We start from the raw sequence: 17,661 nt of genomic DNA on the forward strand, positions 1-17,661 counted from the left end.
AGCCCAAGTACAAATCCACTGTCCAACTCTGTTTCCACCCTTCAAACTGCCATACCCCTCCTCTCACAAAGGGCCAGAAGAAACAACTCTGTAGTAGACATAAGCGAGTGGAAAGAAAGAGAGAAAGATATGTTCAGAGTTTGCCAACTGTTATGCGCAGTTCTGCACCGGATGGATTGACCGTACTAGTCTGTACTTGGAGCTGCCTGTGTCAGCAACTCTGCAGCACACGTGTGCACTTGTCCGTATAGATTTGTACTTGCAGCACATGTGTGTTGTCTGTACTATTCACCCAGCAGCCGCCTGACTGATGCACTGCCTGAACTGCTGGATTGGACCGGACTGTACCAGCCTGTACCTGTCCGTACAGAACTGTACCTGCAACCGCGCCTGACTGATGCGCTGCCTGGACAGCTGGACAGATGTACCTGCTTGTGTGATGCGCCGGCGAGTCTCTCTCCACGCAGCGCAGCCAGATAGTACCTGCAGCACGTGTACGACTGTGTGATGCGCCGGTTGTCCGTACAGAACTGTGCCTGCAACACACGTGTGTACGGCTTCCTGCAGGCGACCAGTTCCACACTGTTCTCCACGTAGCCAGTCGACTCCTCCTGCTCAAAAAGCGAGAGAGAGAGAGAGAGAGAGAGAGAGAAAGAGAGAGATGGAAAGGAGGCTTGTACTCCAAAAGTGGAGTAGCCCTCCCTCCATAAATATCTTAGTGGCCCTTTAAAGTTTATCAAACTTTCTAAGGGCCACCCAAGATTTGTTAACCTTAGAAACTTAAAAACCTTGGTCCCCATTCATACTTGGGGCTGTCCACACATATTTCTTTTTTCCGGACTCCCAAGTATGTTGCTTTAAAAATTTACCTTACATTTATCTTGCTCACCAACCACCATGCTCACACTTGTGCTGTTCCACTTTCACAGGGTGATGACAGCAGGAACGGATTGGGGACTGGATGGAACAGATGCATAGATCTTATTCAGAGTTAGAGTGGTTTTAGAGACTGGGCCGGGTTTTCAAAGGGTTGCCGGAGACGGATTGGATGACAGAGGACTCAGGGAACAAAATGGGATGACGACAGTCATCCAAGAACAGGTTGGAATCCCGTCATCAAGTTTAGCAGAGGGGGATGTCATGTGCAAGTTTGCCCATGGACATGTCTTGAAGCTAGTCCAGAAGCGGCAGGCAGAAAAAGATGACAGAACCAGGGATTTGGAGCATATGTTGCTGTTTTGGCTAGTGTGGACTAGGAGAAGGGGACAAGGAAGGACAAAAAGCTGCAGCCAGGGTTTGTCAGCCGCAGGAGCATCAAAGCTTTATGAGATATAGTCTAGTCGGCTGGCCGACGAGTACGAGCACTTCAAGAGTCCAAGAGCCTATAAATAGGCTTGTTTGCTCATTGTTGTGGTCATTCACTCCCTTTTGGAGTGGGTCCTTAGAGTAGGACTGTTTTGGTATATTTCACCTTTTATGAAAGGTAGCCTATGGCTATAGATGTAGGGTACCTTTTTGTACCATATGAATATACTGAATTTCCAGCTCTCTCTCTCTCTCTCTCTCTCTCTCTCTCTCTCTCTACTCTCCCTTCTGTCTGCATTTTTGCATCAGCATGTTCTAAGTGGTGTTTAGGGCTAAAAGAAGACCCCCAGAGCCTCCACGTGTTACAGGATGAGATATTTGCAGCTGATGAGTATGTAAGAGACTTGGATATTGCTTTTGCTCAAGTGCGGACAGCCATTGCAAGGTCACAAGACAAGCATAAAAAGGCTACCGACAAGCATAGAAGGCAATTGGATGTTAAAGAGAATGATTGGGTATTGCTGAAATTTGAGAAAGCAAGACTTGCAAAGAGGCCTGGCAAAGAGGGTGCATATCCTTAGCTTACACTTAGGTACTATGGACCTTATCGAGTGATCGAGAAGATCAATGAAGTGGCTTTCAGATTGGCATTACCTAGTCATTGGCACATACACAATGCTTTTCACGTGAGTCTCCTCCGTAAGTATGTAGGGCCGGAGCCCAGTGAAACGGTCATTGAGGATCCACCCGAAGTAGATGAGCTTGCGGAGATCTTGCAACCAGAGTAGATTGTGTATGTATCACAAGGAACACAAGCTTTTTGCTGGCAAAGTTGTCAGGCGTTACCTTGTCAAGTTTAAGAACTATCTTCCCATTGATTCTAAATGGGTAGATGAACAGTTTTTCAGAGATTGCCCGCATGTGCTTCAGACATATTTGGATGCTTTTCAGTTGCGGACAACTGTTTAGAAGCCGGGGGGATGTCACCATTTGGTCACCCAATTGGTCCACCCGTGCTTTCTCATCATGTATGTACATTGGACTGGTGTCCATGGCGCAGTTGTATATGCCGGGGATTGATGCCACTCATGTGATACTGTGGACTTGGCTTTCCGTTGGAACTTGTGCCTCCGTGTACATGCCCGTAAATGCTTGGTGGATTGGTGTTCCATTGGGTATGGTACCTTGTGTACTTGCCTGGAGGACATCTATTTTGGTATAGTCTCATGAACGGGGATTGTCCATACCAATGCTGCATTGAATAGCATCTTTATGTGCTTGCTTGCAATTGAAATTGCATGCTGTTTTCATGCTTGCTTGACCAATGTGTAGTTTCGGGTAAGGGGACGTCCGCCCGCGAACCATGCGTGTGAAACTGTCTGCTGACATGGTTATGTGGCATGTGATAGGTGGTAAGTATTGGTCATAAACCTAGCCTTAGGAGTTAGCACTAATTTATAAGTGAGTGTGTACACACTTCATTAAGTTTTGGGCGACCAAAACTCACTTATAAATTATGACCAGTCTGGTGTTCACACGCACTGATGTCCCGAGATGGACATAACCCAATGTCCACCACCCAGACCTTATCCCCTTTGTACAAAGGGAGTAACTAGCCATAATATATGGGATAAAATGTTAAGATTTATGGTACCTCCTACAAGAAACTAATTTCACACTAATAACACGAGTAATTTAATCCTAAGGTGGATGATATCTAAGCAAGATCATGATGCGAGTCTTTCATTGCTTGAAAATGATTCCTTTTATATGGATAGAGTATATCTTTGCTTGGTCCATGCATGTGGGATTATCCGGTTTAGCCATATGGCTTCATGCTCACCTACTCACTCCCTACCTCTACATGTGCTCTATGGCACCACACTTCTGAACACCCTCCCTTGGTGCCATATCTCTGGGCTACTCAAGGTGGTCGATGTGAGTTACAACAATCATTATCCCCCCCTAGGTGCTCAACTGGCTACTCTCATGTGGTTAGGTAGATACACACAACAAACAAGATGAAATAAAAAGATGAGTGTCTGCCTCCTTGCTCTTTAAGAGAGCTAATCACTAGGGATCTTTTCGTTATTGGTGGTCAAAGTAGTCCCCATAAAGTTGTCTTCGCTTTTCTTCAATCTACAATCTTCTTCTTTGTGCTCGAATTTGTTGTAGTAGTTATACTTTGGCTTGTCTTTGATTCTGCATTCATTTTGAAAGTGCCCTTTTCTGCCACAATTGTGACACTTCAAATTGCTTTTGTCGAACAATGCATGCTCAACGGTGGTGGGATTGCTTTCTTTTAATTCTCTCCTTCTCCAAAAGGGAGGAGACACATCCATTAAATGTTGGCTCTGGTAGATTCTTCAAGGTTGTGACAAGTGCATTGTATTCCTTTGGCATGCTTTTTAAGATTATTGCAACTGCATCTTTATCTCCAATCTTAGCATATATGTCAACTAACTGGGTCATGATGCTTTTCATTTTATCGACAAATTGAGCCAAAGATTCATTAAAGTTCATTTCTAGACCATAGAACTCAATCTTTAAGTAGTGAATTTTGTGGTTCTTTGCCTTAGCTCCAAACACAAGATTCAATGTATCCCATGCATCTTTTGCATGTTCCTTAGAGTCAATGTGATGAATAAGACTTGTGCCTAGGTGTAAACCAATAAGTGACAATGATTGCTCATCTTTTTCAATCCACCCTTCACTAGACAGGTTCACATCCGGTCTTTGCACTCACATTTCCATAAGGCTCAACAATTTGAATTCAAGGTTCAAAAGGCCACATTTCAGGGAGACTTCATTGTCTCACCTCTTTTGGGGTGTGATATGATTCTCGGCATTCAGTGGTTTAAGGAGTATGCACCCATTCCTGATTGGAGGCATGATACTTTCACAATTCTTGATGGAGGTAGGACACTTTCACAATTGTTGATGGTGCTCCTAAGCTTGTCTTGATTCACAGGGATAGAAGCTTTCCACTCATCTCCCATATCCAGGCTCAAAGAGCCATCAGAAAAGGAGCCAAATGTGCTTTGATTTATGTCGGCAGTCAAGAGTCTGCTGTTCAACCAACAACCCCTTTGACGCAAAGGCTAGATGGTCTCCTTGCACAATTCGAAGATATTATGCTAAAGGATGATCTCTTGCCTTAGCTCTCGCCCAGTCGCCCGGAGGATTATCGCATAGAGTTGGTCCCCGAGATAGAACCGCCCAGTAAGTTCCTCTATTGCCTTTCAAAGGCATTGGAGGGTGAATTGGAGTAGTAGCTTTCCCAGGTACTCTGAGCTGGATTGGTCCAGTCCTCATTCTCGCACTTTGTTGCACCTATTTTATTTGTGCAAAAGAAAGCCAAGTCCGCACGATTATGTGTGGACTACATGGCACTCACATCTAAAAATAGTTTCCCAATGCCTAGGATTGAGTATATTCTTGAGCGACTCAATGGTGCAAAGTTCTTTTCAAAGATAGATCTCAAAAGTGGCTATCATCAGGTTTGGATCTTTACGGTTGACATTCCAAAAACAGCCTTTAGGACTAAACGCGACCACTACGAGTTTGTGGTGATGCCCATTGGACTCACCAATGCATCGACGACGTTTAACAAGATGATGTCTTTGGTTTTTGTGGAGCTTATAGGAAAGTGTGTTCATCTTTTTAGATGATATACTTATATTTTCTGCTACTATAGAGCAACATGAGCGGGAGAGGTTGCAAAGGTCTTGCAACTATTGTGTGACAATGAGCTATATATCAATGCAGAAAAGAGTGAATTTGGAGTAGAAGAAATCCACTATCTAGAATATGTCATGAGTGTAGACGTGATTAGTCTTGACCCTGAAAAGGTAAGGGCCATTCTCAAATGGGATGCTCCCAAGAATGCTCAGGAGTTCGCTCTTTTGTAGGTCTCTGTCAAGCATATAGTTTCCACATGGACAAATTTTCCAACCTTGCAGCAGCTCTTACAAATTTTCTCAAGGGCACGAAGACGTGTTGGCAGAAAGTGTCTATTTACGGGCAAAGCACTTGAGGCATTCCGTGTAATGAAGAACGTTGCTTTCGATTCTTAGGTTCTTAAGTTGGCTTCATGGGATGATTGTTTTGATGTGGTTACCGATGCTGCCAACAATTTAGCCATAAGAAGGGCGCCTAGTGGCTTATTATAGCCGGAAGTTGAATGACGCAAAGAAGAATTATTTAGTGTATGACAAATAGTTATTGAGGTGATGATAGCTGTTAAGCATTGAAAACCTTTCCTTTACAGGAGGGAGTTCATAGTTAAGACAGATCATCCGGCACTTAAATGGTTGCAAATTATGTCTAGAGCCAATGGAGTGACAGACAAGCCAGATGGAGTTAGATCTCTTAGCCATTTGGAGGTATGATTGAATACATTCCTGGCAAGAATAACCCCATTGTCGATTCTCTAAGTCGCAAGGGTATATTCAGACTTGCAATGATCGAAATACAAGGAAAAGATTTAGACAGGATGAAAAAACAATGAAACTGGCCTTCAGAAATCTAACGGGCGGTGAAACAAACACTCGCGCACACAACACTTCATCACCCATGGGGACCTGGAAAAGGAAACAAACAGGGGGAGCTAGAGTGCTCCTGCGAATAGTACAAGGACACCGATTGGTCCCAAAACGCAGTGGCGCCCCTTGCGGTATTTCTTTACTTGATCAAAATTCGAGTACAAAGTACAACTTGTAGAATCCTCTACCAATAGGATCCCTCGAAGCTTTCACCCAGGACTTCCACATGAGTGCTTAGCAAGCCTTACCCCATGTCTTCTTTATCAAGAGCCATTCACAAAGCCTTAACCCTTGATCTTTGTCTTCAAAAAGCCTTCAAGCTAAGTGTTCGAGGACCTCATACACATTCAAGGCTCAAAACTTCTTGCTAGCCAAGGCGCTTTTCATAACACCCCTTGCTCTCTTTGTTAGGAGAGCCTCACAGCTTTCATTTCACATAAGCCATACTCAATAGAGACCTTGGCTGTGGAGGGATTGATAGCGATCTCACGGTTGGTGTAGGTGCCTTCTTCAGTTGAGGCTCAGAAGGCATAGTGTCCTCAGAGGCGGTCTGCTGTCTTGTAACAATTAGGTGCTGTATGCAAGGGGACGAAGGGTATCCAGTGAACTTATCCATAGACCCGCTTCCATCATGCTGGTCTAAGCCTGTCCGGTATGGCTGTGGAGATGCCCAAGCGATGCGGCGTGCTCCATGCTGCAGAAAGCCGCCCACCTGGCTGTCACATGCATGTGGCCTGCTCCACGACCGCCAGCACCTGGCCTGATTCAGTGCTGTGCGCCCATCCCCTGCACCGCCTTCCCACACCTGAGGTATGCCTTCTTGAGACTTGCTTTTTGGCGACTGGTTGCTGCCGTGCATTCCCACCCATGATGCCTTCTCTCAGCCCTTGCACCTGTCTACTGTCGTGCACCCCCAGCCTACGCCTTACCTTGCCTACAGCGGTGCCTTCAGTAGTCGTGCGCCTACGACCAGCCAACCAATGAGAAGAAGTACCAAACACCATCATCCGGCACTCGTCCATGATCCACAATCTGCCACCCTTTGCCTTTTTATAAAGAGGCATCACCACCTGCTTTTCTCCAAAAACTAAAAGCAAGATTAAGCAAAACGCATGCTTAAAAATAATAATATTATTTTAAGCCTTCAAAGTTTTAAAAACCTTATAAACTTAAAAATCCCTTTTGTCCCCTTTCACACTTAGGCTGGCCACACATGGATTTCTTACTCAATTCCAAGCTGATGCCTTTCACACTGTCCATCCCGTGCCCGTGCCCACTTGCTTGTTGTCCAGAGAAAAACACATGGTCATAACATACCCTTCTCTTGAAAAATAGCAAGTGTCCTCGATTGCACTCAATAACACAGTAAATATCCAATGAAGAAAGAGTCTCCATATGACAAAAGCAATGCCCCTCCAGTGCATCTGGGTGATGAACAATCATCCTGGACAATAAGGCCACCTTGTCACATCAAAGTGACAAACAACTCTTGCTTGTTCCTTCAGAACCTGCAGCAAAAGTCTAAAACCAAGTGGAAACACGTAACCTGTGTTAGCCAAAAACAAAACCATGCATCATCCTACATATGACAAACATATGCATGACACATATATGCATTCGCAAAGAATATGCTCCTCAAGATGCTCTACCTACTCCAATATAACAGTCTCAGGGTTGCTCGCAAGCCTTACACCCATGGGTATCCACGATTCCTTGGTACAACATGAGCATATGAAAGCACTCAATGCATCCAAACAATACATCCACTAAATACTTCCCACATATGTCTCTCTTGATGTTTTACCCATTCTGCTCATGGCCATCTTGCAAGAGCCACACTCAGTGTTGCATCCATGAACATACTAAATTACGTGATGTATCATACCAACATACATGCATCTCATCCTGACACATCCATAGTATTACCCATGTATTCCCAAGGGTACCAGGATCCAATGACACCAGAATACAATATCTCAGAAAGTGTATAAAATACATGCACAGATAGAGTTCGATCCAGGTATCCATGAACCAAACCAACTCTAGGACTGCTCGCAAGACTTATGCCTTTCATAGAGTCTCGAAGTGTTAGCTTAGGTTGTCGCAAACTTTGAGCTCAACCAAACCATGCCATTCCAAAGGAGACCATCAAGAACAGCCAGAACCATATGACAAAGATCAATGTCCCAATCTTCCTCAGTCATACCTTAGTTCCAAAGGCAAAAAAAAACCATCTCTGTTTATCCATAGTTGCAGTTATAGTTCATGGTGCGGCCGACTGTGGACCATACCCAACTTTACCATCTCATGTGACTAGTACACAATATCATAGAAGTCCCATAAGCAGATATACTGTCAGCCTTAGTACCTTCGGGTGAATACAAAGATGTCACCAAGCGACTCCTAGATGAAAAACTGAGCGTGTTTGTAACAAGGGAGTGGAGGTGCTACCCCCCTCTTGAGCATCAGGCAATGCTCCAGACCCATGCTCTGCTGAACCTGAATGAGCCATCACAAGAGTTGGCTCCAACTCAAAGGCATCAAGATAACGCTGCAATACCTTAGGTGAATCTGCTAAGTCACCCTCCTCCATCCACTTCGCATCCATCGGTAAATAGTTCTTTAAACTTCACAAGATAGCGACGGGAAACTTTACCTCGTACCTTTCTTTCCTTATGTGCCAGTATCTGCTCGAGAATAAGAACCTCATCAAGTCCCTCTACTTCCGATTGAGTCTCATCTGATACATCCAGAGGCACCCAAAACATGCTTGTACTCCACCCAAGTGGTAAGCACAAGTCCCAATGAAGCATAGTAGATCACCACTGCTAAACATAGAAAGAAGCTGCCTTCCAAATCCAGGAAGCCTCCGTGAAGAAACCACTGGTGACAAAGTGTTGAAAGCCATAGCCTTCTACCCATCTCTTGCACCATAACACTTCAACTGCTACTTGTTCCTGGTTGACTACTTCTTGTCCTTGGTGTCTTTTCTCCTGAGCTTCATCTCTAGCTTTTGCTCTTCACCTCATATAGGCAAAGACACACAATCCTGGACTGTCTCTTGCACTTCCTTTCTAGTTTCCACATGTTGAAGCTTTTGATGTGACAACCACGGGCTCGCCTCCTTGAGAAAGTCGATGATATCCTGGTGACGGAACCATGAAACCGGCCTTTAGAAATCTGACGGGCGGTGAAACAAACTTTCGCACACAAAACACTTCATCACCCATGGGGACCTGGAAAAGGAAACAAACAGGGGGAGCTAGAGTGCTCCTGCAAATAGTACAAGGACATCGATTGGCCCCAAAATGCAGTGGCGCCCCTTGCGGTATTTCTTTACTTGATCAAAATTTGAGTACAAAGTACAACTTGTAGAATCCTCTACCAATAGGATCCCTCGAAGCTTTCACCCAAGACTTCCACATGAGTGCTTAGCAAGCCTTACCCCATGTCTTCTTTATCAAGAGCCATTCGCAAAGCCTTAACCCTTGATCTTTGTCTTTGAAAAGCCTTCAAGCTAAGTGTTCGAGGACCTCATACACATTCAAGGCTCAAAACTTGCTAGCTGGCACCTCTCATGGCGCCCTCGCTCTTCTTGCAAGTCTACCTTGGTTGCATCCCATGATCCAAGTCCTTCCACTTGCTAGCCAATGCGCTTTTCATAACACCCCTTGCTCTTTTTGTTAGGAGAGCCTCACAACTTTCATTTCACATAAGCGATACTCAATAGAGACCTTGGCTGTGGAGGGATTGATAGCGATCTCACGGTGCGGGTGCCTTCAATCAAGGCTCAGAAGGCGTAGTGTCCTCAGAGGCGGTTTGCTGTTCTGTAACAATTAGGTGCTGTATGCAAGGGGACGAAGGGTATCCAGTGAGCTTATCCATAGACCCACTTCCATCATGCTGGTCTAAGCCTGTCTGGTCGGGTTGCGGAGATGCCCCAACGATGCGGCCTGCTCCATGCTGCAGAAAGCCGCCCGCTTGGTTGTCACATGCGTGTGGCCCGCTCCACGACCGCCAGCACCTAGCGTGATTCGCTGCTGCGCGCCCATCCCCTGCACCACCTTCCCACACCTGAGGTACGCCTTCTTGAGACTTGCTTTTTGGCGACTGGTTGCTGTCACCCATGATGCCTTCTCTCAGCCCTTGCGTCTGGCTACTGTCGTGCACCCGTAGCCAACGCCTTACCTTGCCTACAACGGTGCCTTCAGTAGCCGTGCGCCTACGACCAGCCAACCAATGAGAAAAAGTGCCAAACACCACCACTCGGCACTCGTCCATGATCCACAATCTGCCACCCTTCGCCTTTTTATAAAGAGGCGTCACCACTTGCTTTTCTCCAAAAACTAAAAGCAAGATTTAGCAAAACGCATGCTTAAAAATAAAAATATTATTTTAAGCCTTCAAAGGTTTAAAAACCATATAAACTTAAAAATCCCTTTTGTCCCCTTTGACAGTTAGGCTGGCCACACATGGATTTCTTACTCAATTCCAAGCTGATGCCTTTCACACTGTCCATCCCGTGCCCGTGCCCACTTGCTTGTTGTCCAAAGAAAAGCACAGGGTCGTAACAAACAATATGAGGATTCTTTGGAATTCGGGACTTAGTATATATTGGCCCTTCCAATAGAACGGGGTCACTATACCATCCAATATGTTTGGTTGTTTCACAAGAACCGGCTATGCATACTAAGGGAAAAGCGACTTGCACTTCTTCACGATGCCCTTGACTCTCTTGTCGGAGGTCATCGCGGTATCAACGAGAAGTTAGAGCGTTCATTTTAGTCGAAAATGAGAAGGGATGTCGATCAACATGTCCAATCATGTCAGATTCGCCAAAAGGGGAAGGTTTCTCATACGAAGTAGGCATGGTTGGGATGCCGATCAACATGTCCAATCATGTCAGATTTGCCAAAAGGGGAAGGTTCCTCATACAAAGTAGACATGGTTGCTACAGTCTTTACCAGTTTCGGAAGGACCTTTCCAGGACATTAGCATGGACCTTGTAGGACTCCTTCTAACAGCATTTGGATCTAGGAATCCACAATGCATGACTATTGTTGACCGATTCAGTAAGTTTTGCATGCTCATTCCGTGCAAGAAAATGGCCACATCAAAAGATATCCCTCACTTGTTTCTTCGCCTTTGGTATCCCATATGTGGTTTGCCAAGAACAATTACATGTGCTGACAGGGATCCAGAGTTTACTTCACATTTTTGGGGAGCATTATTTGACAACTTTGGAACTAAGTTATAGTTGTTAAGTGCATTCCATCCTTAGATAGATGGCTAGACATAAATATATAATCAGCTTGCATTTGATGTTCTCAAGTCATATTGCCATGACAGTAGTCGAAGTGGGAACATTATCTTCCTTTGGTACAAGCAATCTTGAATGATACTCACTTATCCAATATTGGTTGGTCATTGCTTACGAGGATGGTGTCACCTTCCTTGGAGGCGAACAAGACCATAGAAACATTTTGAGAAATCATGGAGTCAATAAAGGAGTGCCTTGCCAAAGCTCAGGAAGCATATACTAGGCAAGCCAACAAGTCTAGAAGAGATGTGTCAACTACAAAGAAGGGGTTTGGGTGTATCTCTGGATCATGAAGCAGAGATTGAAGCAAGTGGACAATGTTGTCCCAAGCTCTCATTTCGAAGTTTTGGCCCTTTTCTGATCATCTAGAAGATCAGTGATGTCTCCATGAAGCTAAAGCTACCAGACAACTGGACTATGCATAATGTCTTCCATGTTTCTTGGTTGAAGTTCTATGTTGGATCAGCTTTGCAGGTGGTCTCCGACAAGCAATAGCCAGAGATGGTTCACGAAGCTGAAGTCATCGAGCTCGAGCAGATTCTCCTCCACAGATGGAAGCATGGTTCCAGTCGCAGACAAAGACAGTTCTATACAAAGTTCTTAGACCAAGGCACTCATGAAGCCGTATGGCTAGATAAAGAATTCTTCCAGGAGTACCTACAGATATTGTCGGGCTACTTGGAAGCCATGAATCTGGCGCCAAGCTAACCTGGAGGGAATGTCCCATGTACCTTGCACTATGGTGCTATGTGAAACACTGGCTCAGCATTATATGTAACATCATATAGTATTAATACCTTTTTAGGATTATTTGTCGTATGTTGTGGCCCCATTGTGAATCCCCGTCCGGGACATGTGAGGCACGAGCTACGTAGGTTAGACTTCCAAGCCTTAAGAGTATGCAATGTGTCAGTCCTCTTACCCATTTGGAGAATTCATCATGTAGAAGCATGTAGAAGTCAGCCTAGCATTAGGCCAGACACCTAGAAGAATATAGAAGGCATGTAAGCATTATCTAGGGCACGGGCCAGCCCATAAGGCGGCTCCCCACATTGGGGGATGCCTTGTGCATGGTGTTCACACACCATACACCCCCTAAACAGCAGTCATCCAGCATAAAATGTCCATAATAGCATTTAATGCTAAGCGATGGTGTTTAATGCCTCTTGCAGCCCATAACCGATTGCATAAATCACTTCATTCATTCAGAATAAATCACTTCATTCATTCAGAATTCAGCAAAGCAATTTGAGAGAACATGTGTGCTTGAGATCCCCCAGGTTCTTGGAGCAACAGTGTCAAGCACTCTGTGCTTCAGTCCAAGGCAACATAGAAGATCCTCTCATATTCAGCCGGCATATGTGCATATCCTGATCATCAGTTTTGGATTTGCATAAGTGGCTTCATAGAGTTTTCGCTGTTGGTTCAGCATATGGTTCAGCCTGTGTTCGGTCTTCCTCATCCTTGTGTTGGGTAGTCCTCACTCATCATTCATTATCATTGTACAAAGTTCTCCAAAGATTTACAAGAAAATACTCTTCTTGCAGGGGGTCCCCTTCAGTGGGTAATTGGGACGACCCAATCCCGGTGTCAACTCTCAATATCTCTCTCTCTCTCTCTCTCTCTCTACTTTTTTCTCTTAAAGTCAAGGGGATTGCATAAACACGACGGTCAACCTATTACATGCTACACAAACCCTTGCCAATGCATTAGTGGGCTTTGCTTCTTCTTGCATTTGTTCTTTTTGTGTCCATCAGTTGTGAAATGCCCTGTTGCCACCTGTCACTAACCTGCCTCCGTCCACCTGCCTGCCGCATCTGCCTTGGGCGGTGGACCCTAGTGAACCAGGCCTTATGCTCCCTGCATAACGCTATTTCTGGGATTATACAATACTTCTTTTAAATACTGCTAAAAGGAATCAGTGTTTCCTCACTTTGACAGAGAGCATCATCGTTAAGGGGATGGGGGGAGGGCTTGTTCACGTATGGGTGAGTATAGATAGGAACTCTTAAAAAAAGAGTTCCTATCTATAGATAGGGCTTGTTCGCGTATGGGTGAGTATAGATAGGAACTCTTTAAAAAAAAAGAAGAATCAATGTTTCCTCAAGTTACGTAAAGTTTTTACCTTCTTGCAAGAGGAACCTTTTTTTTCTCACTATTTTGCATGTTAGAATCTTTTTTTTTTCTCCGTATTTTGCAGGTTCCGGTCTCTAGTGGCAAAACTACATCACCAAAGGACTCCCTCAAGAAGAAACAAGCCTCAAAAGAAGAACCTGAGAAGAAGGAGAAGAAAGTGTACAGTCTACCAGGGCAAAAGCATGATCCTGCTGATGAGGTTTTTATTTATTTTTTCAGTCTCCATATCGTTGCCATCAATTGTCTGATATCTATTGCTGTATTTGGTGGCCAGAGCTTAACTTGTCCTGGTTATTGTATCCAGAGAGATCCATTGAGGATTTTTTACGAGAGTTTGTACGAGCAAAATTCCAAAAGCGAGATGGCAGAAGTTTGGTAAGTAGAAACATCTACCTCTTTATTCTGGGTTTTGTGTTATGACGATTGTTACAGAAACACCATGCCTGCCTCTTGCATGCATAAAATAGTGTGGTAAGGTATATGAAGCGCAATCTGCGGGTGCAGGTCGTCAACCAGTGCTGCACAAGGTGTAAGACCAGTTGATTGAGGAGCCATCGGATGAGGATGAAATGATGCTTGAGATAGAAGTCAATAGCCGCGAAGATTGCTCCAGAATTTTAAGTCTTACAAAATAACACGTCAGTACCAGTGTTACAAACCACGGTACAATGGAAAGATAAAGACATAAACGCAAATTTGAGGAGGAGGCCACTACAATGTTTTGGTTGCGGTGGACCTCATTGAATAGCAGACTGTTCTAACAAGAATGTGGTTCAGGCGCATCAAACTCAACCAATGGCTGCACCACCTAATGACATGCCAGTGCTTACTTGTACTAAGTGTGGGATTGATCATTTGATCAAAGACTGCCCATATCGCGCAACTGGTTCTGCTTCCACTTCTAACCAAGCCACTATCATGACCATAAGTGTGCAACTTGGAAACATCACGCCACTGAATATCCTGACACGAGCCCAAGCCCAACTAGGGGACAAAGGGAGGAAGAACCCAGCAAGTGTCACCATTTCTAGAACTGGCAGGAGAAAGAGAGTGAAAAAAGTAGGTAAAGGTGACACCAGGATCACAATCTAGGATGGATCTGAAAAAAAAACTATTGACACTGAATCCACCCAATCAAAGGAAGAGAGCAATCAAGCGCCAAAATCAGACGAGCTTGCCCAAGAGGCACAAAGAGAGAAACCAACAACCCCTAAGGGGATTGGTGAATACCCAAATGTTGAAGAAGAGATAAGAAAGGTTGAAAAAGCTAAGGCCCTAGTGGAAGGGTGCCAACGACTTCATGAAGCGAAATTAAGGGCTAACCGGGCCAGGGATACAATGTATCCAAGAAACGAGCCGATAACGGAAAGAGAATTGGATGTGCCTACTTTAATTCTAGAAGAGCCTAAAGGAGGATTTCAAGGAGACCTTATGGCAAGAATGTTTGAGGAGACTGAGCAAGATGTGTCCATTCATTCATTCCCTAGGAGTGAATATGAGACACACGTGTGGAAGGAGCCCTCACGTGCCAGAGACCCAAGGGACATAGGCAATCTTGCTGTTGTAGTGTCCACTCCCGTCCAAATGCCATTGGGACAACTGCTACGTAGTTCACCAACATTGTGGGCAGACATAAAAGAATGGATAGAGAGAGGATTAAAACCAACGACTAGTGCAGAGGAGACCCAGTCACCTCTAGTAGAAAGAAACTTAAAACACGTAGGGGAAAGAACGCCTAGCTTCGACAAGATAGCGGTCAATCAATTGGGACTGTATTATGAAAGTGACGACACTAATGCTACAATCCCAATTCATCATAACGGGTATCAAAGCATTGGCTATCCTGGATGGAGGAGCGAGAGTTAGCATCATTACAAACGATGTTGGGAGAATTGGAAAAAACTTATCGTTATAATGGCAGACGATATATCTTCAAGACCCATGGGGCTTTTGAAGAATGTACGACTTAAACTCTTTATGTTCCGCTATCGTTATACATTTGTGGTAATGGACTTTCTGTGCCAACCGGACTCATACGATATAATCTTGGGAAGACTCTTCATGAGGGAATCCAAATTGATGCATGATTGGGCATTAGACCACGTGTATGTTCGAAGAGATTCACAAATCCTAAAGATAGAACTATGAACGTGGAAAGCACACCCAATGGAAGGGCACCTGTTTGGTAATGACTCGATCACCACTGAGCGAACCACATCCATACAAGTATGCCAGTCAAAGAATGTTTTACCTGGAACTACAAAGAGATAAAGGGCGTACCACCTGAAGTAGAACACATGATCCCAATCATGGAAGGATCAAGACCTACTAGGCAGAAACCTTACCAGATGAATCCAAAATATGCAGCAATTGTAAAGGAGGAAATTGTTGGGTAGGAGGGCAGCTAGCCTGCACACACACACACACACACACACACACACACACACACACACACGCACACTTAAGCATAGAGAAACGTGAGAATGTTGGAAAAGATGTACTCAATAATGATATGAAATGAAAGTACAAGTGAGTACTAAAAAGCCTAGGGCTAAGTACCCAACACACATAAGTGTGTTCACACGGGGAAATAACCTATGTCCAGTCACAGGGAAAAAGTGCCCGTGAGTAAGTTGGGTTCACACTTGAACTAGCCGGGAGTGGACATGACCAACAAACCCCCCTCAAGTGAATGGTGTGAACGGGTAGCAACAGGGTCATAAAGCTGTGAATGTTGCCCTGCACTATGCTCCACAGTAAGGGTGAACTGCAGTGCCAATGGGAAAAGCAAGCACTATATGATGGGGAAAAGGAGAATCCCCAATGTCATAGTGCTAATGCTAGAGCACGATAGTACATAAACGCATCACCTGAAATGCATGGCAAAGATCATGTGGACATCAACTGCATTAAATCAAGAGGCATCGCATAATACCCCCCTGAAGGCAAGCATCCAAATGCCAAGCTGAACTGCATGTAATCCGCATCAATGCTTTGTAACTGCACAGTGATAAGCATAAGAAGAGGTAGCAGATATACGCATGTGTAAAGGCAACAAGATCCAGAAGTCATGCTTGTGAGACATGCAATGTAAGCTGCAAGAGAGAAACCCATCAATGGAGGATCCGATGAGGAAAAATCAGCAATGGTAGGGCTGATAAAAGTAAAAATTCAGCAATGGGAAAAGCTGAAAATGGGAAGAAAAAGTGGGGGACTCGAGGCGGGCATTAGCCAATGCTATGAGAGGATAGGTAAACTCATGTGCCTGTAATATCCCAAAAATTGGGTGAAATGCCTCAATGCCAAGTAAATGTGCCTGTAACACCCAAAATTACTTGCAAATAGTGCCAATTTCTGCAAAATCGCGCCAATTTTTGCAAAATCCCCAAATTTCCAGTGCAATTATGCACCAAATCTGTTGAAATCAATGCCAATGTGTGCCAATGTTGCAATTGCAGGCTCAATGGTGAAAAGCCCCAAATTTCAACAGGCAAAATGTGCAACTTCAAGTTAGAAATTTGTAAATCCCTCAAACCTTGCAGATCTGAGATTTGGAGTTGCTTTGGGCAGATCTGACATGCAGGTACTATCCAGGGCGGCGAGTTGTGAGGCGGCGCATAGATCTGATAGATCTGAGGCGATACAAGGCGTAGGTACAGTTGTACGGCGGCGTAGATCTGTCATAGGCGACGGCGATGCAGGGGCGGCACAGACAGGGGCAGGCAAGATCTGGGCAACAGGCGACGGCGGTGGCGGCGATGCGCACTGGGCAACGCAGAGGGCGGCGGGCGGCGCAGTGAACTGGGCAGCGTAGAGGACGGCGGGCGGCGTAGTGAACTGGGCAGCGTAGAGGACGGCGGGCGGCGCTGGTACGGTCGCGCGACGTGCAGATCTGACAGGCGGCGGTGGTACAATATAGCATACGGACAGCGCACAACAGCATACGGATGACACACAACAACACTTTGGCAGTACAACATCAGGGGAGAACCTGAAGCGAGCCAGTCGCTCCGCACCCTCTCTGTGAAACTGAGCTCTGATCTTTGTCATCTCTCTCTGGTATAGGCGTAGTGTCCGAAAGCCAGGTGTCCTCCGTCTCCTGCGGGCTCTAAGTGTCTCTGCTCTCTGGAGGGTAATTCCCTGCCGTGTAGGGGCTGGGAGGGGGATGGATCTGTGAAAAAATGTAGTAATCTGTGTCTGTCGCCCCCCCTCTGGAGCTGTCTGAGCCTGTAATAATGTCTCTCTATGGCGCTGTATGTCTAGAATGTATCTCCCCAGTATGCGCTGGCCTGCTGCCTCAAAGATCTGGCGTAGGGAATGTGGCTCTCTGAATAAAATGGGATATCTCTCTCTGAT

The 17,661-nt window shown here is 45.1% G+C and overlaps 1 protein-coding gene across 1 annotated transcript in view; it reads left to right on the top strand.

Moving 5' to 3' along the window:
- LOC147642483 (nucleolin) overlaps positions 1-17,661 on the top strand; it is a 92,100-nt gene that overhangs the window by 48,754 nt on the left and 25,685 nt on the right. The window contains exons 3-4 of the mRNA XM_086806970.1: positions 13,370-13,504; positions 13,610-13,680. Of these exons, the coding sequence (XP_086663096.1) occupies positions 13,370-13,504; positions 13,610-13,680 (206 nt within the window). The remainder of the gene's footprint in view (positions 1-13,369; positions 13,505-13,609; positions 13,681-17,661) is intronic.

This window comes from Cibotium barometz, chromosome 1 (genome assembly GCF_041138505.1).
Source record: "Cibotium barometz isolate CiBa-2024 chromosome 1, ASM4113850v1, whole genome shotgun sequence".
NCBI lineage: Eukaryota > Viridiplantae > Streptophyta > Polypodiopsida > Cyatheales > Cibotiaceae > Cibotium > Cibotium barometz.